Source organism: Dermacentor albipictus, chromosome 1 (assembly GCF_038994185.2).
Source record: "Dermacentor albipictus isolate Rhodes 1998 colony chromosome 1, USDA_Dalb.pri_finalv2, whole genome shotgun sequence".
Taxonomy (NCBI): Eukaryota; Metazoa; Arthropoda; class Arachnida; order Ixodida; family Ixodidae; genus Dermacentor; species Dermacentor albipictus.
The window spans coordinates 334276643-334302953 of NC_091821.1; the positions used below are offsets into that span (position 1 = coordinate 334276643).

The 26311-nt window shown below is 44.1% G+C and overlaps 3 protein-coding genes across 3 annotated transcripts in view; 2 read left to right on the forward strand and 1 right to left on the reverse strand.

The window, feature by feature from the left end:
* Positions 1-13580, forward strand: part of LOC135915060 (uncharacterized) — a 61297-nt gene extending 47717 nt beyond the window's left edge. The window contains exons 19-23 of the mRNA XM_065448046.1: positions 1719-1855; positions 2507-2628; positions 4715-4807; positions 9355-9499; positions 11300-13580. Of these exons, the coding sequence (XP_065304118.1) occupies positions 1719-1855; positions 2507-2628; positions 4715-4807; positions 9355-9499; positions 11300-12764 (1962 nt within the window). The 3' untranslated portion in view covers positions 12765-13580. The remainder of the gene's footprint in view (positions 1-1718; positions 1856-2506; positions 2629-4714; positions 4808-9354; positions 9500-11299) is intronic.
* A 4278-nt stretch (positions 13581-17858) lies between these two features.
* On the reverse strand, positions 17859-24952 carry Tctp (translationally controlled tumor protein). Its single transcript, XM_065448045.2, has 5 exons — positions 24796-24952; positions 24644-24714; positions 23346-23649; positions 18674-18789; positions 17859-18167 (listed from the first exon to the last, which is right to left on the reverse strand). Exons 1-5 carry the CDS (start codon positions 24821-24823, stop codon positions 18165-18167), a joined length of 522 nt encoding a protein of 173 aa, XP_065304117.1. The 5' UTR covers positions 24824-24952; the 3' UTR covers positions 17859-18164.
* A 163-nt stretch (positions 24953-25115) lies between these two features.
* The window catches only part of LOC135915058 (inner centromere protein B-like), a 57464-nt gene continuing 56268 nt past the window's right edge, over positions 25116-26311 (forward strand). Inside the window, exon 1 of the mRNA XM_065448041.1 lies at positions 25116-25272. Within this exon, the coding sequence (XP_065304113.1) occupies positions 25265-25272 (8 nt within the window). The 5' untranslated portion in view covers positions 25116-25264. The remainder of the gene's footprint in view (positions 25273-26311) is intronic.

The window sequence follows — 26311 nt, forward strand, 5'->3', positions numbered from 1 at the left end:
CAAACACATTGTGTTTTTGGGTGCACGAACGATAATACAAACATCACTGAAGCTGTTGAGGCCATTCAGCTCTATCGGTTTTTATTGCGACCTCACCAGCTGGAACGGCAGAAAGCCTGGATATGCACTGTCTATGGGCAAACAGTACCTGCATTGCCGACATTGCTTTGCTTTTGTCTAGTTGAGCGAACATAAACAAAGGACCCGTTCATTTGCAAAAGCTTCATGTTCCGTGTAAATTGTGTGTCTTTGCCACCATTGTTGTGACGGCCCCTCACCTTGAGCACGAAAGGCGAACATGCAGGTTTGTAGTCATCTTGCCGTCCTCTCAGCCGCTCAGTCTTCTTATTTTGGGCTATATTTTCCTTCCACACAGTCCCCAGCTTTGGTTGCAGCTGGTACATGATTCTGTGTGTTCTGCACCAATAGCGAACACCAACACAGTGGCCTGCTTGAACTCACCATGAACACGGGCCTTACACCCAGACCTCACGTACACTTGCCAACGCGCAAGCTCATGCCTGCATGCTTTGCATTTGTCGTGCCTAGTGACGAATAGTGGTCTGAATCTACGAGAGACCCACACCAGCGTGCACCCACTTGGCTCAGTCATACCTGTTCTGACATCATTTCATACTTTGTTATTGACAATACTTCAAATTGCCGAAACATTGATAAACAGAATTGTTTTATTTTTTAGAGTTGTTAGATCAGCGCAAAACATAAGAAAGGACATATTCTCGCATCACATTAATCTGCCTCACTGAGTGTTGATCATGCTACTTCGTAGCTGTGAAGCCAGGCGCTTGGCCATGCGAGGCAGCCAAGCGCCAATATCTGTCTGGAACAGATGTCCGTGCTCTCGCTGCACTTCGATGCGTATGATCTGTCCCTCACCATGTGTGCAAGTGTAGATGTGCAGACACAAGCTCGTGTAAATGCCAAAGCACATAGTATCTTGCAGAGTGTAAAGGCCACTGGCAACTGTTCTCGTCGCATCAGTCTGTGTGTAATAGAACAAGAATGAAGATTGGGCTAGTTGCTAGGACGTTAGGATCAGCGAAGCATAGCAAAAAAGAAATAAAATGGATAGAGAACGTACCGGCACATGTGCGATCAGCGGAGCAGTGCAAAGAACAAGAAAGAGAGATGTATGTCTCCCTTTGTCCTCGATTTTTGTGCTTCTTCATCAGCCTACATGTGTTAAATACAGGCAGTGCTAATGTGCACAGCAAAATAACATAAACTGCTGGAGTTCCATGTCTTAGCTTGCCACAGTGAGCATCGTTTGCAGGCTGCTATGGTATCTCAATTTGCACTTGTTCGCTGGTTTATATACCACCTGATGCCATGAATGTAACCTGCCTCATACAAGGACGACCTGTCTTAAGAGTGCACACATGAAAATGCATTTTCCAGCTCATCAGGCCTTGCAAACTGCAGCATGCAAAATCACTGGAAGCGCCGTGTACTCCTTCGCCGCATTGTCTGCATCACACGCCATTGCTATTACGGATGCCGTTAGCGGTGCTGCTGGCGCTTTACGATGGCTGTCCGGTTTCTGTACTAGGTACTAATTGTTGCTGCTCATGTATAAAACCATGCAGTGCTTTCTAATTAGTGTTCACTTGTCATGGAGTTGTCATAATATAAACAGATATGTGCTGTTTTGGGGCACGCACTTGCTTGCTTATGCGTGCAATGTCTATTGTTTCTAGATTTGTGGCTCCAAAATGGCTAACTCCCAAGCCCTTTGGAGTCACCTGTCTTTGCACAGCATCGTGCACGAATGCCACAAGTGCCACCGCCGCTTTCTTCAACGGGAGCAGCTCATGGCTCATATGGAAGTTCACGCGTAAGTGCAGCCCTGGCTTTTCCTGCTTACATTCACCGACAACTTAGCCCCATATTCACACAAACAGGTGTTGACACAAACTTATTAAACTTTACCAAACGGCACACAGTGCCAACCTTCCAGTAAAAAAGACACTACATATCAGTGTCGCGCCTCTGTGATTCCTACAATGAGGAGTTGCTTGGGAAGCATGCCTTCACTTCAGTGCATTTAACTACACACTGAGAGCACCCTGTTACAAAATATTCTTTCAGAAACTCTTGTAGAATGTCATTGAAGCACACTGACCACGTCATTTGACAGGCAACACTGTCATTCACTTTATTGGGTCAAGGTGGAGTGTCAGGGGGAGGAATGCTTTAGAACTTGAAGGTTAAATCTCTAACAAGTGCATATTCTTTTCATAGATTTGCTCTCGCTAAAGTTTAATTAACTTTTGCAGGAGAAGTGCGTTCTTCATCCACTATACAAATAGTGTGATGTGTAATAGCACATCGCTGCAATGCTGCAAATGGCAGAAGTTACGAAATACATGACTTTGACTGTGTGTAACTTGAACTTATTGGGAGACGTGGGTCCCAAACATACTCGTTCGTATGCACACAGTTATTGTTATTGTGATTGACTTCCGTCTCCGTTCTTGTCGTGCAGGCCACCAACGCCTTGCCCTTGGCAGGGCTGCAACCGCAAGCTGGCCACAAAAGTGGGGCTCTACAATCACTTACGTATGCATCGTGGTGACACAGACTTCAGGTGCCTGACCTGTGGAAGAGGTAGGTGACTTGTCGCGCATGCAGCTGTCAGCAAGTGACAACACATACTGCGATTGCTGAAAGTTATAAAACAAGTGCAATGGTTATGACAGCTGCCCCATGCTGTACTGTCGCTCCATAGGATCAGTGTGCTTTGTGATAGCTCTTGTCGCTCAAGAAGCTGCTAAAAAATGTTTGCAATACAGTAGAAGCTTGATATTTAGAATTATCATATGTAACAAAATAAATGCCTATATGAGCATGTAATAAATATACCGTATTTACTCTAATCTAACGTGCACTTCTTTCTCCGATAAAATCAGTCCAAAATTTCCGTGCGCATTAGAATCGAGCGCGACCCTAAATTTGCGTTACGATATCGCCATCGGCATTTCAGAACGGCCGCCTCGTACGTGCTTCGAGCCTAGCTGCCGTAGCTTCCTCCATGTGCTGCAGTACATGTGCTTAGGCAATTCTTCCTTTGGCTTACGTTAGTGCACCGTCCGTCTTCCCATTTTCTGCGTTTGCTCTGTCAGCATGGAAGTGCCTACTGCAAAGACATGCGAGTTCATCACAATGCCACAATTAAAAGGAAAGCGATCACGTGTGCGGGAATGGACGGAAATCGGGCCGCATCACGGGCGTTCGGAGTTCCCGAAACTTGTGCGTGGGACTGGTGAAACAGGAGAGGCGTTCTACACCGGCGGCTGCTATGTACGGCACGGCCGTGCGGCCCCTGTATTGAAAGCGATCTGCGATGGAGACTAGAGTCTACATATCTCGGCACACTGTGCTGTGTTCTCGTCGCTTAGTTCGCATTGAAGCGAGAGGCCGCACAAAGGTCAATTCCGTCGCTCCTGCTACCACACTTCCTCGCTCCAGCGTTTTGATAAAGAGCTTCCACGGTCATTGAATAACACGTGTTCATGTTTGCTTGTGCGCGCGTGACACCATGCTTTTTAATTTAGCTAGTAAGCGAATGTTTAAAAGTTTAAACGCCCGATAAAACTACTATTCTTACTTTTTGTATAGTTGTCTACTAATTTGCTATCGTAATCGATGCTTCGCTTTTCGAGTGAAACTGTGACTTTTATTTTATCGCCACTTTAGTGCATTGGGAGCAATTCCTTGTTTTTTCCAAATGAGAGAAAGTTGTATTTCTGTATGAAAGAATGAAGTGCGCGGTGCTGCAAAGGACTTTTCTTTTTTTAAGTCGCAGCAAACGGGTGCACGTTACAATCAAGAGCGGTTTCTTTTCTTCCTTTTATTTTTATTTTTTGGTCGCGGAAAATGGGTGCGCATTACAATCGAGGGTGTGTTAGAATCGAGTAAATACGGTATGCTTACAAAGAGCATTCAATGTTATGAAGGTATTTTTGTGCTGAATGCAACTTCGTTGCATTCAGCACAATCAGTCTTGGTTCATACTGGAGAGGGATCTTTGTTTTTCTTCTATTCAAACTTTGCTATGTCAAAAATGCAACCATTCTGTGAACATGTGCTGTAGTTCATTTGTAAAATATTGTAAATGATACTGTCATCTTACTTGTTATGAATGTAGTGTGCAAAAAAAATGGATGGTACAATCAAGTATGAGCGATTCGTGTAGGCGAGCAAAATCCACATAGACGACAAAGGCTTCATCAACCCGTTAAATCAAAGGAGGTGATCCATACATCAGTAGCGACATGCAGGCCACATGCAGCCGAGAAGCGTTTGAGGCCTTCGGTATCGAAAGTAGATTTAACGTCCGATTTTTAGGACTCTTTAGGGGCCACAAAAACGTCCAAAATCTTGGACAGTCTGAAAAAAATGAGTTCATGCCTTTTATGGCCCCCAAGAACTCCGAACACCACTCGCACATCCATAATAGGTCTGAGGGCCTGCCAGCTCGCATATTAAGCATATCGGTGCTTGTACTGTGACTAGCGAAGGCAGGTGCATGCATATATATTTATATATATGCATCCCCTTGTGGTCGGTGCTCTAAAGGTTTCCACTAATGTGATTATATCCTCAAGAGGTAAAAGTGAGCTTTTATGATGTGAGGCTGTGCTCTACCACTTCTGGTCGCAGATTTCTAATTCCTTCTGTTCACTACATGTAGGCTTCTTCAAGAAGAAAGCTTTAGACTCTCACATGCGACTTCACGAAGAACCCTCTGCGCTGGCCAGGATGCAACGTTCAGACCTGACACAAGGTAATGTATATGGGGAAAGTTAAATCACTGCAAAGCTGTTCTGAGCTGGTGTAAGCATAATCATAATGAAATGCCATAAATTTAGTATCCATGACATTCTGCTGCTCAGCATGATGTAAGATGAGTGGGGCAGAATGTAAAAACGCTCATGTTCTGCACTTTGGGTGCACATTGAAGAATTCCAGCGGCCATAATCAATCCAGAGCCCATTACCATGGTGCCTCTCATAGCCCCATGTTGCTTTGTTACATTAAACCTGATCAATCATTTGATGCATTAAACCCCGTCCGTCAAATCAAAATATGTCAAATCAGCAAGCTTTCTGCTTCTCTGTCAAAGAATATCTCACTCTGTCAGCGACTTGGCAGCACACCAAACCAGCTGCCTGCAGAGTCAGCATCGACTTTTAATCGCTGGCTCATACGTTCTGTGCACATAAAATGTTCCACCTTAGTTTAGTGTTCTGTGCTACCATACCAGATGGAAACTCTAAGGATGAAGCATGTGGCTTGCAGTACATGCTGCACCGTCTGACCTAGGCCCCAGTGAACTGCTGCAGATGCAGTCAAGTTAACCCCTTAACTGCCATGACAAATTTTGAAATATTTTGAAAAGTGTCGAATGTTTTTTACACCTGCATATTTTCCACCAATTTTTTCTCAATAATAGTATGATACCAGGAATGCCTATTGCATTTTCACGGTTCTTGTTGAAAAAATAAAGCAAAAGTCATTGTGTATTATTTATTTGTCATGGTTACAAAAATTGCAGATAGTAGCAGAAAGTCCTAGTTAAAATGCAGAAGTTCAAGTGAAATTGCAGAAAGTTTGTGATGAGTTAACTCGTGATTGCCACCAGAGGCCGTTCACATCCTACTTTTATGTCCCCAGCTATCACTTTGCTTATTGGCAATTTGTGAACATGCCAGCTGAGTGCTGCAAGCAACTACTTTTGTGCAATGCTTGTCACTGGATGTCAGCATAAAAAAATTCTATTTTGTTAATTTGAAGCATCCACTTGATTCTAAATCAGAAGCTTGCAGCGCTCTACATCATGCTTATGAAATGCTGATAAAACCTGTTTCACCACTACTTATATAAGGATGACAACAATAACAAAGCTGGACAAACATGACAGGTGCATGGAGGAAGGAAAGCATAGGAGAGGCTCCAGCCAGCACGGATGTGTTGAAGAAACTGTGGCGGAAGTCACGTGCTGTTTTTCACAAAGCAGCACAGGGATTGGTACCCCAAACGTTGACATAGCACCCACGCTTCTGAAGCTCTCGCCGCTGATCTAGGCCTCTGAAAAGTGAGATGAGTTTTTCAGCCCCTGTCTTTCTCATAGCACATTCTGTTCGCAAGAAAAGCTGACTTCGGAGTGTGATGTGTAAGCTTGAAAAGTGTGTTTTGGGTCTGTGAGTGCGAGTGTCAGTCAGCAACAGACACACCCAAGTAATCACGGCACGGGTCCTCGCCATCTAATTAAATGTGCCACAGAAAAGCACAGGAGTGCGTCTGCTTTACTAAAACTGTTACAGAAGTTTCGAAGACCTTGTTCTGATGCGCGCTTGCAGCACACACTTCCGGCAGCTTGTAGCAATGCAAGTTTAAAGCTCCCGCTTATCTGATCCGGCGAGCTGATTGTAGGCACAAAGGGAGATGGCTGAATCAACATGGCTGCACCAACATGTCTGCATTTCTGGCTTCAAAAACGTGATGCCAAGGCCTCTCCTATTTTCTTTCTTTCCTTTATGGACAGCTGCATTAGAGAAAGCAGTCATCTTGCTGAAGATGATGTGGCAAGAAGCAATCCTTCGGGGTCCTTCAACGGTACATGGTGCAATTTTGCATAGGCTTTAGCTTATGTCCCCTCCCCCACCACAACCCTTTCATCTTTTGAAGGGCACTAATTTTTGTTAGGTTAGACAACACATATAACGAAGTCATTTTAGTTGGAGTGTGCAAATAGTAATTTTTGAGGCCGAATTGACTAGTGCTGAAAGCAAATTGAATTGAATATTGAATAGATTTCAAATAATGAACGGCCTTTTTCACCGTTAATATAAAAGAATGTTGGCATCGCAATATTTGCAACATTAGCAAGTTTGTGGCATTACATTGCACATTATAAAGTAGGCTTCATCAAAAGCTCGAATGGAGCAATGTCAGGTTTCTCTGGAGCATGCGTGGTCGTGCATTTTCAGAATGAAGTTTCCAAAGGCAATCTGCTGACACTGTTAGCATCAGTGTACTATACCTTCGACGGAAATATGTGCTGACTGCAGCGATGATTGGCAGAGCATAAGATGCACTTATTTTGTCGCTACGATTGATGCTGCAGACGGTGCTTCTATTATATCAAATAATGTTGCACACAATCGACACAGTTGCAGCATTAATAAATAGTACCAAACAAATACATAGTACACATTGCCAAATTTCATGTCTGAGCGAAACTTCGGTGCGCATAATAGCAGTTTAGCTGGAAAGTGCTCGCATCCCCTACTGTGTCCCATGTGGAAGGGAGGAGGGGAGGGATTAAGTTATTTTTGCTTCAGTTTCATATTTGCTCATGCACAGTTGGCAATGTAAAGTATTCAAAAACTATTTGAAAAATATCTGCATTTGCGAATAGTGACTATATTTGATTCAAGGACTGAACCAAATAGGGCAATATTTTATTCATTTTTCAAAAGCTTCACCTCTAAATTTAGCTGTGCAGTGAAATTTGTTATATAGCAAGCTTTTACGCTAGTATAAATGTTAACCGCCATGGTGTCTTTGCAGCCATGGTGTTGCGCTGCCGAGCACGATGTCGTAGGATCAAATTCGGGCCACCGCAGCCACATTTTGACAGGACCGAAACGCAGAAACGCCTGTGTTCCATGGATTGGGTGCTCAAGACAGTGTGCTCAAAATTTCCGGAATCCCCCCCGATAGAGCGTGCCCCATAATCATATGGTGATTATGGCACATAAAACACCGGAATTTAATTAAACCAATTATTATGAATGTTATAAACTGTGTATACTGTCATTGGATAACACACGTGCAACAGTTTAGTACCCCAAAATATTGTTGCATGAAAGTGCAGTGTTACAGTCTTGGGAAACATTTGTTACGGGGTACGACTTTCAGTTAGATCAACAGAGTGATGGTAATTTTCTTGTAGTTTGAGGTGGTTCTTGTGCATCGTGCCACTTGAGCACTTGCTACGGTAGCTCAGTCGCTAAGGTGTTGCATTGCTGAGCAAGAAGTCGCAGGTTTGATCCTACAGCAGCTGCATACCGGAGGAGCGGAATGCACCGTGTATTAGGTGCATGTTAATCTGGAGTCCCTCACTATGGTGTGCCTCATGATCATGTTGTTGTTTTGGTAAGACTTCAAAATTTAATTTTGATGCCACTCGAACCTGATATTTTTCCCGTGAATGTTGTATATTGTGTACTATCAGTATGTAGTTGTACAATAGTACAGTAGAACCTTGTTGATACGATCTCATTTCGTACGATTTCTTGGCGTCAGCGTTGGTGATCTAGAACACACAAAAATTATCCAATACAGAAACACTTTCTTTTTTACCAGTTATTATGTTCCCGGAAAACACGATCTTTCAGCACTAACGGTTAGTATGCCGCGAAAGTGCGATCATACAACATGTTTTCTGGCTGCTAGATCTGATATGAACAAGAAAAGCGGCGAGCCACGCACTATCGGGAGCACTAAGTGCCTGCCACAGCAGCTTCCCTGCAGTACTCGCCCGCTCATGTCACGTGAAAATGCCAGCGTGCACTCAGTTTCCTCTTTCATGTTAGCAAGCCCCCTCGTGGGTCGTTCACAGCTATTACCATCAACCCTATTGCGATAAGCATCTTCCCCTATCTGTTTCACAGCGCATGTGGCATCGCGCCATTGGGAGTGTACTGCACGCTTTTAATGGGTGATAACCCAACTCCACCGTCGTTCCCTGCTGCAGGCTGTACAAAGTGAACGCCATGTTTTGCTCGGGCGGCATTGTATTCCAGGATCGCCCACTAGCTCAATTTCATTTTGATTTCCAGTTGCCATCTTAAGACACTGCACAATAGGAACATGACAAAGAGTGTCTTAGGCCTCTCTGGCCCTACACGCGTCAGCATCATGTGCCACTACAGTTCTTGCCTATTGGGCATGTGATAACTTCTCACCAAGCTGCCCAACGCAAAGAGTCTGCTGACCCTGACCGAATTTGAGGAGTGCAAATTTAAGCTTGCCGAAGCAGCAAAAACGACAAGACGCATCTTGGGCTGCTCGGGCTCACCAGCTTGTAGCGCATCGGCGCCTCGTTCTGCAACAATTCTCACAATGCTTCGCATTGCATAGATATCAACTACAGTTGAGCCTGCCAGATGTTGTAGTGACATAGGGTTGTACGTTTTCCCAGTTAGTTAATATTTTCTTGTGGTTTTTCTTTTCTCTTCTTCAAAAAAATTTATTAAGGTTCTGCTGTACCTACATTACTTGCAACAATGATGTCCTTTAATTCTCTGTATCTTGCTTACATAGGAAGCCACATGCTGACTGAAGTGAGCCCGCAGGAGAGCCAGGAGGAATCTGCAGGAGAGCTCATTCAGCTGATCTGTGCGGGTTGCTTGAATGGCTTTGAGTCTGAGGACTTGTTTGCTGCACACATTTGCACAGGCCACCAAGGGTAGGTTCACAAGTGGCTTCATGCATCAATTTGGCATACGACACAAGAGAGATAAAATGCTTGTGATTGACAAGGCTTCTGGATCGTCAGTTTTATTGGTCAAACTCGTAGTACTTTGCATGCTATGTACACAACATAATATGCTCCTCTGGTAGTGTTTAAAATAATTGAGACAGGGCTTACGTACTGAACACAAGAACATATTATTTCTGGTTAGGTTACAGATACTGTAGGGTTGTTACCTTGCAATAGAGCGTACTGTCGAACACACCAGTCAAGGAGTATTCATCCCACTGTCATCATGTCATCTGAAATTTTAACGGAGTGTTCTCATTTGAAACAAGTTGAAGCCAGGGACTTAAAAAAAAAAAAAAACTTTCTTACACTTTGAGATGTTTACTTTTTCTTTGTTAAAGGATGCATTATGACAAATAGTTGAGGTAAGGTAAGATGACAAGTTGTGAGTTATTTTATGCCCAGTTACAACCATTAGCAAAAGTATACTTACCACAAGAGTGTGCAGTCAAAATTTCGCCCAAGGTCTAGCATTGTTCCTTTTCGTTGTTCAGATACTTAGTGGTGAAGCCTAAACCACATAAAGATTACATTTGCAGCATGATTCCATTCATCATTCAGTTAAACCTTGATATAACGAACTTCAGTATAACAAAGTGTGAACGCAGATGGTCAGATGGTTGAATTAGCAGCAGCTGCTGTTACAGACAAGACTGTTAGCTCCCTTCTCAACTCACCTCTAGTGCTAGGGCAGTCTTCATACAGTGTTACATTGAACCATAAAATCAGTCATAGAAACACACCATGTTGGGCTTTTTATATTGGATCCCTTATTTAGCTTGATTGATCTTAACAATTTACAACAAGCTCACCTCAAGTGAAAATCTCCATTTGTTGATGTGAGTAGTCTTCTGCATGGATACACTGATATTGGATAAATGAGCAACTGTTACAATAAAGGTCATGGCATATAATACCTTCTTATCCTGGTTTCTATTAAAAATGAACTTGGCCTAATAATTTTTGTATCCAGGGCAGCAATTTCCCATTTTATCTAGATCAACTTGGATTTCACTTCTTTGAAAATTTAGAATGAGAATGTGACAAAGTGTAGGCTGTGTTGTGTCATCTTCTCGTTGGTGCACTTGTGATGATTCCGGCATCAGAACTAGAACTTCTGTGCATGACAAATTTTTGCTTATATGGGCATTATATCGGTTCGCACATAAAATTACAGCTGCAAAATCTTACATGTTACAGCATAAAGTACTGTTGAATGTATTCTTCCAGGAGTCTCTGCTGCTTAAAGTAACATTTGCATCCTTTTAAATCATGTTTACGTTAGTGTTGAAACAAGCTCTACTAGCATTAGGTAAACCAAAGCGTATAGCCAATGCTTGAACACATTGTCCACAGCATAGTTGTACCACTTTGTGAAAGGGAAAGTTGTCATCCACCTGACTGTAGCATGAAGCTACAAAGGAAACTTATATTGGTTTATATATATAATATGAGAGCAAATTAATTGACAACTCATAGCATAGGGGCACTGAATACAGCAAATCAGTTCTGCGGAAGCCTGCGAAGTGTGGTTTCCTTTTCAGCTTCGTGCCACAGTCGAGTGGATGACAATTTTCTTTTTATTAACCTTTCTCCACCGTATGGGCTTCCAAAGGCAATTTACTATAGTCAGTTGTACCACTTTATTCGATCAAATCTCTCGCTGATCACCAAGGGCAAATAAGAGTCACGCATAATTTATATGGTTTCTTTTTCATTGTGCAGGCATAGCCAAGAGCAGGCCTTTGTGACTGCTGATGACTCTGTGATCAACATGGTCACAGGGGATGGCACTTTGTCATCAGCAGACCTTGGTGGAAGCCAGCTGGTGGCCACGACAGAAGATGGTATCACCACTACTGTGGCAATAAATCCACAAGAGGATTTGGCCACGCAGTTGGCTAGGGCCGTAGCAGAAGCCACAGGCCCAGGCCAGGTGACTGTCTCTATAAACACAGCCGATGGCATTGCAACCATTAGCCAGGACCCAAGAGATTTGGCCGATTTCCAAGACATGGAATCTGTGACCATGGAATCTGCCGACCTTGAACTTGCGGACCAGCAGCACCAGATGACCTCATTGCAGCAGGAGGGAATGGAAACAACTGAACAGGAAGGGGGTGATGAGCTTGTCATACAGCAGCTTGGAGAGCCTGCACAGGACACATCACTGGATCAGGAGCCTGAACAACAAGAGCAGGCAGATGCAGAAGAGATGATGCACCCTGGAGTAGAAGCAGAGGCGCAGGCACAACAGGAAGCAGAGCTAGAGCAACACCAGATGGAAGATGCCATGCATCATCAAGCTCCCGAACACCAGGACAGTGGCATGGAGGCTGAGATGAACGAACAAACAGCGCAGCTACTGATGGCTGCCGATCAAGAAGGCCTGGAGCACCTGGCCGTGGAGTCTGAGAATGGTGAAGTGATCCACTTTGCCATCGTTCACCACCCAGAAGGGTCGCAAGAAGGAGTAGCCGTCACCTCAGAGGAGATGGCTATGCTGGCCGCTGGTGGAGATGGTGCAGTATCATCTCTAGCGCGCATCATGACAATGGACACATCGTCATACATGGTATCTGGCGACATGACGACAACTTCAGCACAGCTGGGCAGCGAGACGAAGGTTGTTGGGGCTCTTAATACAGAGGCACCTTTGCTGTCGGTGGGCTCTGGAGATCTGTGTTCGGCTCGGGAGGCCTACGACGTGGGACAGGGTGAAACGACTTCGGAGGCCATGGCTGAAGGCACAGAGGGCCAAGAACAAGCCATCACAGCTGAAGGCATGGCCTATGCAGAAGCACCTGCTAGTGGTGAGGGTGACCAGATGCCCATTGTCATGATGGTACCAGGCGGTCAAGAAGGCTTGAACATGGAGGGTGAGGAAGGGTTTGCCAATGCTGCTGTGCTCAAGGTTCCCACCTCGGATGGTGGGGAGAGGGTGCTCCTTATTCCCATCAGCTCGGAAGGTGGGAACACGGTGTTTGCCTTGCCGAGAGGACTGTCACTTGGAGGGGTTGCTGAAGGACAAGAAGGGGCCGGAGCACAGCAGGGCTGTGTGACAGTGTCCCTTGATGCAGCTTCAGCAGCCAATGTTGGTGAAGACCATGGCATTCTCACGCTGCCAATGGTCACAGACACAATGACAGGCCAGGTGTCAGTGCAGTTTGCCTCAGAACCAGGAGAATAGGGTCCACTGTGACAGCACAGACAAAAACTGTTGTGTGGGGGTACTTGCAGAAATGGTGTTGTGTTCTCATTGAACTGGTCTCTCCATATCATTTCATGGTGTGCTTCTAGTGAGGCCATGTTAATAAGCTACGCTTGCTCTATGGGTTTACAGCATACAAATTGAACAGATGGTTAGGGTTTCCATCATTTTCTATCATCTCATAGTCTTTTCCTTGTGCCTTGTTGTATTGCAGTGATTCCCTTTGGTCTTTTTCCTCTTCTCTCTTTCTTTTTTTGCAAGACAGCGTTGGAAGCCTTTTGGTGTTCTAGGTTTCACTTTTGAGAACAGATGTTTTTGTACCCCAGCAGTTTGTCTCCAGTGATCATGCAAAAGGAAGTAAGGACTCCCAAAGATAAGGCTATTATGGCTCCCAAAGTACAACTTGACGCAGTCTGCACTTCCATCATGTCCATGTTTATTTTATTGTTGCTCTTTCCGAACTAAAATTCAAAGCAAAAAAACTGAATTGCAGCTGATCATCATTCTTACTCATTTTTTTTTTCATATACTGTTGGTACCTGGCAAGGAATGACTGCCAAGTAAATAAACGTATATTTAAGCACAATCATCTCATCATGCTTACTAGGAGGAATCATGTTAAAAAAGTCATGCTGCCCAACTGTAAATATGCCTGCATTGTTGGTTTTTTTTTTTTTCAGTTATACAATTATAGTATGTGGCTGCTGCTGTCCACTGCAGGGTTTTACAAACCGGACAACCAGTAGTATCTTGTACATTTTCCTGCTGTCAATAAAGCATGTTCACCATTCTCAAGCTTGTTAGAGATATGCTGTCCAGAATGTCCAGTACTGCTTACTATAGAAGCAGGTTTGGCTTCCTTTTGTCTCCAAATCTGCTCTCTTTCTGCAGTTTTTTACGGCATGAGCCTGTTCATGCACTTTTGTTTCTAAAAGTAGTAATTTTATGTACACATAGTATTCAGTTTCATGAGCCTTTTCTATTTGCAGTCCTCGTTCAAGTCACCCTGTATAGTAGACTTGCTTGTCACTACTTGCAGGAAGCAGCTCTAGAATAATCATTACTTGGCCCAAGGTTCTGCACCAAGTATTTTGAGAAATTAGGAATAATTCATAGCACGTACGCACAAGGTACTTTATGATAGGAATTTTCTCATGATTTTAAAACCAGTGCTATCCAAGATGTGAGAAAAGGAATAGACAACTGATAGAGCAGACTAAACATTAAATTCATCAACCCTGCATAGAATTGTGGCATGGCTGATGGAAGGAAGAGAGAAAATATATTGCTAATGTTGTGCAACATTTCGATGCTCTGCACTGGGCTTGTTTTAAAGACGTTTTCCAGTGTGTCTGTCGAGTTTCATCTGCAACCACTAAACGGTCCAGTTGAAACTCTACAGACACCCTGGAAAATGTTAGTCAAATGTGCACCTGCAAGCGACATGGACATAGACAAAAAGTGTTCCTTCATTTGGCTGTGTTGCTTGTTCCTTCTACACAGCCAGTTTGATCGCCCTGAACATGTGCCCTGCTTGAGTGGCATTTATTTGGCATGTTCAAACCTGAACTTAAAGTTTTCTCTTCATAGTTCTGGAAATCTGATGTAGCCGAAATGTCACAAAATCGCATGTGTGTAATTGCACTGCATGCAGTCTTTCTGAAATAGCCCAAGTCCAGGGCCCTAACCAGGGTGTACAGTTCACATTTCCTACCCCCATTGCGCTCACCTTCTGCTGGCTGCCCAACTTCTATCTTGCCATTCATCAGTCTTCACAAAAAAGCAGGTGCCATTGGTCCAAAAAAGCCCTTACTTGTGTGTGTGTTCTGTACCTAGAAAATGTCAATTTAGCTGCAATTTTAAAAAATTTGCACAGTGGGCAAACTAGGGATGCCACAGTGGGGGCTTCAGGTTAATCTTGATCATCTCGGGTTCTACCAAAACAGACCACGGGGCCGTTTTTGCGTTTCAGCCCCACTGGAATGCAGCCACCATAGTCTGGAAGTGAACTTGCAACCCGATGCTCGTCAACATAGCACACAGCCACCCCACGGTGGATAGGCTTTCACTAGTCCAGGAAGTGCAGCATTGTAGTTATCGAGTTGGCACCAAGTAAGGACCAGAGGTGCACCAGTTCTCAGTGCACTGGCACTTAAGTGTAGGTGCCACGTAAACTCTGTGAAGTGCAGTGACAACCCTCTTCAGTTAGAAAGGGTTGGTCTAGCTAGCACAGCACAAAGTCAAAACTGTCGACTTATGTTAAATCAACCCTGGCAGGACCGACAAAATCGATGTAATTATCCATCAAGTTGAAATTAAGCAAGATCCAGAGAAACGTCAAAGCACACCGCTGATTCATTTGGCAGTATTTCCCAGCTTCTAACATGCCTCGTCGACAAAATCGTTTCAGGGTCCCTTTAAAGGGACCCTGAAACGATTTTTTACAAATGTACGGAGTTGTTAGAATAGGTCGTTCTGATCATTAATTGACACATATAAGTGCTCCGCGTAAAGCGTGTAATTTATTACAATGTTTTAAAAATGCACATCGCTGCAGATCGCAGCATACTGCTCGGTGGAATTTTAAGCTGCCCCTACCCATATGACGCAAATCATCCATATGACGTCAGTGGGGCGAGCTATCCGATTGGTTGACCAGGGTGTGTGATCGATCATTTTTCCAACTTTATGGTAAAGAAATGATGTTCATAATAGTTGAAATGTTAATTTCTCTTAATAAAAAGAAAGTAACATAAAGGGGATGCACAAGAACAATTTTTCAGTACACTTAAGCACTTCCAGCACACAGCAAGTGTCGTCTGCTTGTGTTGCAACAAGCTCCGTCTCTGACGAGAGCTCCGCCGTCAGTGTCGGTCTGTCTTTTCGCGAGCGCTATGCTTCGACTTTGTTGCGTTGTGGACTGCTAACGTAGCGACTGGCAATATGTCAAGCTGTGACATCATGTCCCTCTGCAAGCCAGTGGACGAGCGGACTGGGTGCAGCACATCAGACTGCCGCTATCCGATTGGCGCCAGGATTTGCGCGATTGCGGCCGTCACTTTAACACCGGAAGATTACTAACTCAATAGCGTTTCGCGAGTTCAGTATTAGGGTAAACGCAAGCGCAAAGAGGGACAGGGCCTGGCCATGTCCCCTTGCGTGTCATTTCATGGGATGAACAGAAGCGCAAATGTGAATGGTCTGCACAGTGCAGCCACCTGGTGGCATAGAGCTCAACCAAAGTAGCAGTAATGAAAAGTATTCTTTGCTGCTGGTGTAAATTTTTCGCAGGAGTGCAATCGTTAAAACGTTATTTCATTTAAAATTTGTTACACTTGGTTAGAGCAATATTAGCTCTTTCTTGGCTGGTTAAGCTCGGTGCCAACGGGTGGCTGGACCGCAGAGACCGATCAGGCAGCTCACGTACATCTACACTAAAGTTCCTTCATCAGATTGAGTTTATGCCTCCACCGTCCCCTCGAAACGTTCAGCTAGTGTGTGGTTACCGGAATACCAGACACGTGCGGCGCTGCGACAATGCTTGCAACACAGCCTGCTTCTATAGCTCTCGCTTGGGGTCGACAGCCAAGCGGCTAGCGGAGAGGTTTCGCGTGGGCAGGCTCCAAAACAACCGGAAGTGGACGATGTGACGTCGCATTGTGACGCAGAACCAGTGAAGGCAGAGCTTAGCCCGGATCTCTTGGCGAACGAGTTGAGGAGGAAAAGCATGGCAAGGATGAAGGGTAACTTGTAATCGCTTGTAGCTCCATTAATACGTCACACTTCACTTAAATTGTGGTGCGAATGTTCTACTTAAGCTGTACCCTACGCATCTACAAAATTTGTCCGAACCATTTCAGGGGCCCTTTAAAAGATTCTAGAATTTCACAACATGCTTCCCCTTCCCAACCAGGCACTCCAAAGGGTGTAAACTGCTCTATGCTAATAACGTGCGTGCCATTCGTTACTGGAAAGTACCAGGCTCGCAGCGTTAAAGAAACTCATCAAGGCAGATAATGATTATTGTTGTGTGGCAGAAGGGGCAAGCCAAAGGGTGTAACTTTGCCTAAGAGTGTATAGACCTATGCGTGCGCCTGTTGATATGGTACACAAAGATGGTGGAAAGTAGCAGAAGCAGATGACATCAACGGTTGTGACACCACGTGCATACTATGTATAGCTACTTCGTCCACTACGGAGCGACATTGGTTGATCTCGCGAAATAAAAACTGGGAGAGTCAAATTGGGCCGCTAGTTATGTGCTGGCTACTGTCTTGCCAAGAAGACATTGGTCACTGGGTGTGTTTAAATACATAACTTGCTGCTGTGCGGACTAGTAACATGGGTCACTGTGTGGGTGCCCAGACAACTTTGGTAGTGTGCAATAAAGTGACATGTGCTCATTGTTAGCCAATCCACCAGGAGGGCACACACCAGCTGCCAGCTTATCTGCAGGACACCCGTATTGAGCACAGCCACTGCAATGAAGTGTCAATGGCTACCAGACAACGGGGATGGACTTTGCTGTTGCTTCCAGACTAAAATTAATCACAGTAAATTTCTTGCTTTCGCATGGCACCATCCACAACAGATTGTTGCTGTAACTTCTCACTGCTTGGTCAAATTTAAATTGCATCTTTTCCCCCCCAGTTATGAAAGAGACTAACTAACATGGGTAATTTATGACTAACAGTTGTCATTGACTTGATATGTGTTTTGTTGGTTGCACTTGGTATTCAACGCATCCTGGCATGCACGAACTTCAACAAAGAGTGGTGCGGGGCCATTTGTTCAACAAACAACATTCACCAAATCCACCCCAATTTTGACACTGAAGGATGACCAGCACTTGACCTGAAGTTTTATATGAACTAAAAGACTAGTGTCATGACGAGCTTAAGCTGCAGTGATGTAAACCATTTTCCTTTTGCAGTTTATGCCAGCTCTCTCTGGCATAAAAAGGCTGGCAACTTGTTCAAGAACATGGCAAGCTGAAATGCAAGCTCAAACAGCTACTGAACAATGTTGCCAGCACTGGGCATATAATCCCAGTGTTACAAGAAACGTCACACAAGAATTTACAACTCCTTTAATGAACAGCACAACTGTTCCAAAAGCATATAATAAATAGTGCCCAAGGTACAGGAGGGTGGAGGCCACTGCTCACTCTCCTGTGTTAGGTGGACAGCTTTACATAAAATGACAACAGGCACAAGAGGTTCCTTTTGTCAATGAGCTCGGGTACACTTGCACTGTTCTTTATATAAGGTAATGTTCAGGGCCAAGGGCTGCAGAGGATGGAGTTGTAAACACCTCTGCTGGCACTCCTTGGCCGTCCCCCGCTGAAGGCCAGGTCTTCTGTCACAGCTCTCGATACATTTACTGCAATTGCACATGCAGAGACGATTAGTACACAGCCTTCTACAGCACACAAAATTTCAGAGTTTACCAAGTAAAAACACCTTCAAAGAAGTGCACATGTGATATCCATACATGGAAAAATGTTGACATAATGCACGCCATTCTACCTGAAGAAATCCATAGCATTCTGGCAGTAATGCATGGCAAAATTTCGCCCACACATTTTTCCATCAGCTTCCAGCAAAACAGAAAATCGACTAATCTGTCACACCCTTAAGAGCCAAGACAAGACATTTAAATTTAGCATGCCTGCCTAGCGAGTACTTTCACAGCCTTAGCATGTTGCCTTCCCCTGTCAAGGTGTTCTAGGTGTAGCTGTAAAAGAAGCACCTCTGCTTTCAGCAACCTATAAACTGAACACATTGCTTAGCCACAGATCATATTGAATGCATTCTCCTCAAGTTCATCGTGGTTCAAGGCTGCCACTAAACTGGTAAAAATGTCATGACATGGCAACCATAACCTACCATTTTTTCTTCATCCAGACCATGCTTGAAGAACATCATCACTGCCTTCTCTCCTCCACCATCCTGTTCACGGTACTCCAGGAGACCAACAATGCCCTCAGCATTGCAGGACTCACCTGCAGTAATGAAATTCAAGGGGCACTTAGTTATCCCTACGTGGATGAATGCAAGAACATTGCGACCACATGACCCCAGCTAGGGTCCCTAAAATATTGGCGAGTCTGCCGTCCGCCGACATGAGCGAGGACTGTTTTCGAATGACGGTGGCGCTGCTAGCAGTCCTCATGCTACGGTGCTGCGTTCGGCCGCCCGGCTGCGTGTTGACAAAGCGCCCGCATTCAGAGTAGTATTTGTTACAGGTTTGATGAAAGGTTTTAGCTGCGTAAAGTCGTATTCATTCGCGAAGACTTTTTACTGAGCCGCATGAAGCATGCCTGTGGAGAGGATATGACACAGAACACAAAGCGATTGTGCATCCTGCAATAGCATGAGCAGTGAATTCATGCAATACTGCTGCCCTTTGGCAGCCAAGGCTGCAGTGGCTAGAAGTGAAACAAACTTGAAGGGGCCCTTCGTTATCTCAATGCAAAAAAAACACTCCAACGACCACGCAATGCCTATGCACTTTCAGTTGTATTAATTTAAAGGTGCCTTAATTAACACCAAAGGTAATGGCTTGGACTCCCAACAAAGGCCGTAGGTTTGAGAGTCTTAATTAGATCTAATTAAGAGATCTAAGGTCGCGCGTTCAAATGCCTTAATGAACTCCACCTTAATTTAATGTATTTTAATTATTTCACCTAACACCAAAGGTTGTGGGTTCAACTCCTACAAATGGTGTGGGTTCAAGTGTCCTAATGAGCTCTGCTTATTAAACCTGCTTTAATTCCCTCTGCCTTAGCCAACTGCATTGACATTGCCGTTATTAAATGTGAATTATTTGACAATGTGAACTGCCTCAATTGGATCATTTGACTTTTTGGACTATCGGGGTCATGCCAACGTCTGATCTTCACCTCACGAGCCATATAATGCTTCCACATTATTAACCAACATGAAGTACAGGTGTGCGATGTGGCATAGTAGAGGGTAAAAATCGAAATAAAAACCCAAGCTCGTTCAAAACATATGCAAAACAAAATGAAAGCATAAATTCCAGTTAAGGGTGAGCAAGGACAGTGAGAAATATTAATAATAGACCAGATTGCAAACGGCAAAAGTAAACAAAACGAAGAAAAAAATATTTGCGAAGCATGTGCCGCTGATGTGATGCAAGGAAATGATGCGACATGTAAAGTTGATAACATGCATGGTGAAGAAGAGCACCTGAATATGTTTTGACAATATACAAAATTGTGGAAGCACATTCCACTGAGATAATCCCGTGTATGTAATCAAGCACACAGTCAAAACAAATTATGATGATGACAAAATGTATTTAATAAGGGATGGCGCGAAGGCCTAATTATAAAGGCAAGAATGAAGAACCTTTAGAAAACACTAAACAAATTATAGCACACATCCAATGAAATGGCAAGAGGTTCATGAATAAGGAGAAGAATTGTATTTACTCGCATAATGATCGCACTTTTTTTGTCAGAAAAATTGACGCAAATTCAGGCATGCGATCATTACGCGCGTTAACTTTCCTGCAAGAAGAAAAAATTTTTCGGCCCGCATTTGCTGCAGGGTGCGGAACACCAAAACAAAAATGGCGGCCGGCGGAGCAAGCCAAACGCGATTTTTTTTTTCTCGCGAGTACATTACGTGCATTGAAACAGTTTCTTCCATATCAGTGATGAATATTATCATTAATATCGGCAAGCTTGTGGCAATAACGCAGCCGTGTCCACTTTGAGGGGACAGAAACAGATGGGCGCGCTTAGCTGCCAGTAACATAACGCATGGCCGGCGTGCTGCGGAAACTGCAGCATCTGTCTTCACTACTATCCAAATATGGCACGTTCCGCTAAGGGTGGGCGAATATCTTAGCTGTGTTAGAAGCGCCGGCGTATGAATAGGGTACACTTAACGTATCAGTGTAAACATGGCTACTATCATTGCCGCTCGCGATTTGTTGTGTGCCCACAAGCGCAGATGAAAAGAATCGAAAGGAGCCTTTTTGTTTGTTGTTGTTGTTGACCACAACCATTATAAAGCCTACCCATAATAATGGCAAGTTTGGTGGTACCTCTTTGTCATGGAAGTGCGAAAAGTGATGAGAGTAATGATATGAAACATCTACTTAAGAATGTTTGGTGCGTGCAGACCGCTTGGCTTGTCTTGGAGTCGTTCACGTAGCATTCGACAGATGGTAAGCGTGATCATTATTAGATAGATTGGCACATGACATATCTGACTGCCTTCGTGGCTGCCATCACCGACGTCAACAAATTTAAAAAAACTGCGGCCGATTTTGTATTCCCCTCCTCTCTGTAATGCCTCTGGCCCTGAGAGTATTGAAATAAATATCACTGCGGCAAGTTCGGGGTGCGATCATTACACGGGAAATTTTAAAAATCCAATTTTGACGACAAAATGCAGGGGTGCGATCATTATGCGAGTAAATACGGTACAGAAAAAAAAATTACAAGGCCACTAAGCATGCATCCCCCGATGTTATTTTCATCTTCTCATTTTCAAATGTTCTAGCTTTTCTTTCTTTGCTGTCTTTTCTTTATTGAGAGACCATGGAAAACCGGAGGTGCAGAAGAGGTATGTAAAGCCATCCGCACCAACGCACCTACAGTGAAGAGCATAGCAGGACTGCTTGCAGAGCCCTCTGCGCTTTCATTCAAGACGCATCCCGGCCGCTCCATACGGTGCGACAGGCAGACGGCAGATATCCAATATTCTAGGGACCCTACTCAAGCGGCCACGCCAACAGCAGCATTGCGACATCATGTGACCAGCGGTGTTCGTCACAAGTTACGCACAATGCAAAGTTGCTAGTTCGAGTGTCCCGATTCTGCCTTAATTGACATCATCAACTGCCTCGATTGGCTCACTCAACCTTCTGGACCTTCGGGGTCATGGCAACGCTGAATTTTATTTCCATGAGCCATATAATGCTTTCGCATTAAGAAATTGCTCCATAATTTGCTTTTCATGTGCCGACGCAGACAAGGGAGAGAAACAAGCATGTAGCACTATCATGTCAGCTAAGTAGAAGCTTGCAGCTACCAAACTGTGCCAAATGATGTGCCATGTTTAGTGTAGCATCGTCTTGAATCCAAAAGACACAAGCAGAGTGCACTTCTGGGAGTACGAGATGCCAAAAAGTAGAGAGGTTTACAGTAGCAAGATTGCAGTGCAAGATTTGTAGCAGCTTCAATGGAAAAAAAGCAAGGGCGTTAAATGCTTAAGGCCTTGGCAAAACATTTTCAAGGACTAAAGCAATATTTTGCTGGATATTTTTAACAATGAGCACATGGTTTTCACTGTATGCAAACAAGGAAGGTATTGCAGACAACAGGCTCAGTGACCAAACCACTATAAGCCACCACAAAGGTGCATTACAGGGTTGGATTGAACTGTACCGTATTTATGGACAGAGTTAAACATGATCTGCAATGGTAAGTACAAAACAAAATTCAGGTCAGAGTTTTCAAGGCCTTCAATTACGGTAAATTTCAAGTAAAGCTACAAGCCCCTTTGGTATACAATGATCGCAAGACTGTCAACCCCCTTAAGACCACTTTAATGATCTTAAGCCAAGCACCTGCTATGTACGAGATACAATGATACATTTAGTGTGATCTGCAGGGTGTCTACCAAGTTGACATTTCTGAATTCCCCAAGTTTTCCAGGTTTTCCCTGAGTGCCTTTGCAAAGTTCCCTGAGTGATGCAGAACTAGTTTTATGTAAAGACGAGCTGAAACCATATTGCCCGATGCGGTCATTCTTTAGTGAGCGTATCAAAAATATTTTAACAGCATGGATAGACTGACGAGCAAAAGGTCTTCGTGAAGACATTTTTTAACCGATGCAACATTAATAAAATTGCAGAACAAGTCATTACTTGTAAACTATGCGGAAATATCGGGAGTTTCAGGTACGCAGCACCCATTGGCTGCTCTCAAACCTTGTCTGTATTACAGACTGATAAAATGCCCTCATGAACACTAACTGCGGCTGCCCACAACCAAATTCTACCACGATCCTTTATGTGAAAAATTATGGTAAATGGCTATTTTAGTTTGGGTATGGCTGTTCTACTAGCAGCCGGCACAATTCCTGGAAAGAAATTTTGCTAGCAATTAGAAGACATTCACTATGTGATTGCAGATTTGTAATGCGAGAACTTACACAAGTACTAAGTAAAAATGTGCAATTTAGTATGCTTTGGTGGACACAAAAGGCGGTGCACCAGGGCACCCAAGATAAATCCAAACTGGTCCGTGGGTTGGGATCTTGTCAATGACTGCCAACTGGGGGTGTACAAGATTGACTGTCTGGACCTCGTATGCAGACACCCAAGTCATGCTATAACCTTAACAGCCCCAACACACGGGCCACCCTTGCTCCAGCTTTGATCTTCGACTTTGAAGAGGCAAATAGAATAGCCACATAACCTAAGGGCAAAGCCCAGCTTCACACTTATTTTTTTAACATGAATTGCCAGCGGCTAGATGTCTAGAGGCACTGAAAACATTGTTGGGGAAGGGCTCACCAATGAAGAACTGGTAGTCATCCAACTTGGGCAACACCTTTTTGACAGCAGTGGTTAACTTGCTCTTGGCATCCTCAATCTCCTCAGGCGACTTGCCCTCCTCCTTCCACTTCTCCTGAAGCGCCTTGGTGTAGGTCTTGAGGTAGTTCTTGTAGTCAGCCTTGGTGAAGCAGGTTTCTGTGAGCCGCATGTTCAACACCAAGTCCAGGCCGCTTTCTACATTTTCATCTGTGCCCTCGTCAAGCTCCTCGGCAGAAGGGTTTGCACCATCCAGCTGGATTTCACCCTGCTTGCGGGTCACATGCTGCACACCAAGGGAGACACACATGTACACAAGGAAAAAAGGGGCACCACTACATCAAGCTGTTCACATGCAAGGAGGAAGAAAATAGAGCGTGTCAGTAAACGAAAAGTGCACTGCAGCAGGGGAACTAGCTTGCAGGTGATGTTTACACATCTCTTTACTACAGAGCACTTGTGGAGAACATTTGGCAGAGAACTTCTGGGAGCCTTTTCAAAAACGTATACTTCGCCTTTAAGCATAACTAGTACCAGTTGAGTATGTTACAGCGGCACCACATGCTTATATATATATATGGAAGTATTTGTTGGTTTGATCCCGTAAGCAATGGTTCCTCAGAATAGTAATCGGTTAGGTAATGCAGCAAAAGATGTCTTGCACGTAGGAAAAACATAGGCGAGACTGACACACTTATGCAAGTTCGGGCACACATCCTTCCGCCCACCATTGACGGCACCCAATGCGTCACAGCTAAGGTCACGCATGCAGAGATACTGACGGTGACTGACCTCTGAATGACGTCACAATGGGCACGCCTCGTACTGATATGTACGAAGTCAACGCACTGACAAGGCGTCGGGGGCATATTTTCACGCTTGTACCTAGGAGTGCCTCTAGACAGTTGGCACATGTAGAACTCGCGCCTATTTCACGCACGCCGGCTTTTTCGCATTTACGCATCATGTACGCACAACAGCAAATGCGCAAGCACATTGAGCATTAGCCAGTACCCTGCCGACAGGTGCACAGTACACCAGTGCGAACGGTGCAGAATGAAATAGTATGACGGCATCCCCCCCACCCCTCTCTCTCTCTGAGTCGGTGGTTAGGAAATACAATTGGTATGGTTCGTGTCATCGTTTCAAACGAACAACGCATTCTGAATGACGTAACACAAGTGTCGGTCTTAACACGCTCCATTTTGACAAGGCCCGCAGCGGACGAAATTGTGCGGTTCCAATTTAGTTTTCCTGATTGAAATGAAATAATAACTTACGTGACATTCAATTTCGAAGATGCAGTCGTCCACCAACTTGTACTTGCTGGAATCGGTGAACATCTCATCGCCTGCATAAACGTTGTTACAATGACACCAAATCAGTGAACTAACTTTTGCGAGTTATTGAGGTATCATCAAACCACACTTACCGGAGATCTTATCCTTAAAAATCAGCATGGTTATTTAGATTAAGTGGGATTGCACCCGCTGCTACAAGACAGTACACCTCGGCCCACGGCAGCAAAAGGGGGGAAAAGGGTCTGTTAGAGGTCGCTTCGCGTTTAAATAGCACCGCAAGTTCATAACTCGAGACGTCGCCACGTTTTCCGGGACAATCTTATTTCTCAAATTTGTTTTAAACAACTATTTCAGGTAAATTACTGTGAATATAAAAAACAAACGAACATTGTAAGCTGAAAGTCAGTACGATTTGCATGGTCAGCGCCACCGTTTAAAAGCTTTATAAACGGTGGTCAGTGCAATCAGCGGCATCGTGTAAACATCAACTGCCGCCATGCTTTCCTGCTTGCCGCCAATTGTATTTGAAAACAGTTCGTTACAGTCCGCTGCGATTAACTGTTGACAATTCCTCGACATTCGAAGGGGAACCGACCCGAAATGGCCGGGTGAGTTTTTCGCGACGCTCAACTCACGGGTGTTGTAGTGCAGAAAAATCAGGTGATGGCACGCTCGGGTGGGGTCTCCAGTTCACAGTTTTACGTTGGGGTGGATCCGTACCTAACTGCTAGGGTTCAGGTTTTCGGTTATTCTTGCAAAATTCGGCGTAGCTGTCCATCTTATCATTCATAAGAAAACGAGCTCTAATACGTTTCACCATTTTTGCCTAAATGGCTCAAACCATCGTTAATTTGCTTTTTATACATTTTTACCTTAATACTGCTGTTTGTTTTTTTGTTTGTTTTTCTTGGTAACATCTGATGTTTTCTCTAAGATGGGTCCCTTTCTCGTACTTTCTTTGAATCATTATTCGTGAGAAATGAATGTCATATTAAACGGCTGCGTACAGGTACTGTATCTGAGGCGGGGCCGCCATTAGACGCTTGCAAAAAGATAAAACTGACAATTAAAATGTCAATGCACACTATGGAGCTACGAATAAACTAAAGTTATAAGTGCCTTATAGTTATCAAACACGTAACATATACAGTGAAAAGTTGAAGTTATGATTTACAGTGGGACGTAGTTAGGTTTCACTTATCTTTAAGACCTTTAAACTAATTTTTAAATTGGTTCAGTAAAATGAGTTCTTGGGCGAGTTGGTCACTTATTGCAGGCATAACAGCAGCGCCAAAAAAGCACAAAAGAAGGGAACATGGACAGACAGGAAAGCAGCGATTGTCCGTGTCTGGCAGCGTTCCCTTTTGTGTTTTCTGGCGCTGCTCTTATGCCTGCAATTTAAACAGGTTGCTGATTTATCAATGCAAGAACCACGAATGACGTAACCGTTTTCTTTGCTCTAGTGCCCTCTAAATCATGCTGTTGCCCGTTTCCTTTTTTTCAGCATTTTTGGTCATTATGAAAATGCTCTAAGCGCAGAAAGTAGCCCAAATAACCAGTCATTTTATGGCATAAGTTCATTTTTACAAAAACTTTGTATGTTGTACGTTAATTTTCTCTTATACCCGGTAATTTCGGCCCTAAGAC

What these genes read in the sequence shown, in the direction of transcription:
- Tctp (XM_065448045.2), bottom strand. Translation starts at nt 24,823, where the DNA reads ATGCTGATTTTTAAGGATAAGATCTCCG. An exon ending in TCTTCGAAATTGAATGTCAC is followed by an intron (nt 23,650 to 24,643) that starts GTAAGTTATTAT and finishes CTTGGTGTGCAG; the next exon opens with CATGTGACCCGCAAGCAGGG. An exon ending in TGACTACCAGTTCTTCATTG is followed by an intron (nt 18,790 to 23,345) that starts GTGAGCCCTTCC and finishes TCATTACTGCAG; the next exon opens with GTGAGTCCTGCAATGCTGAG.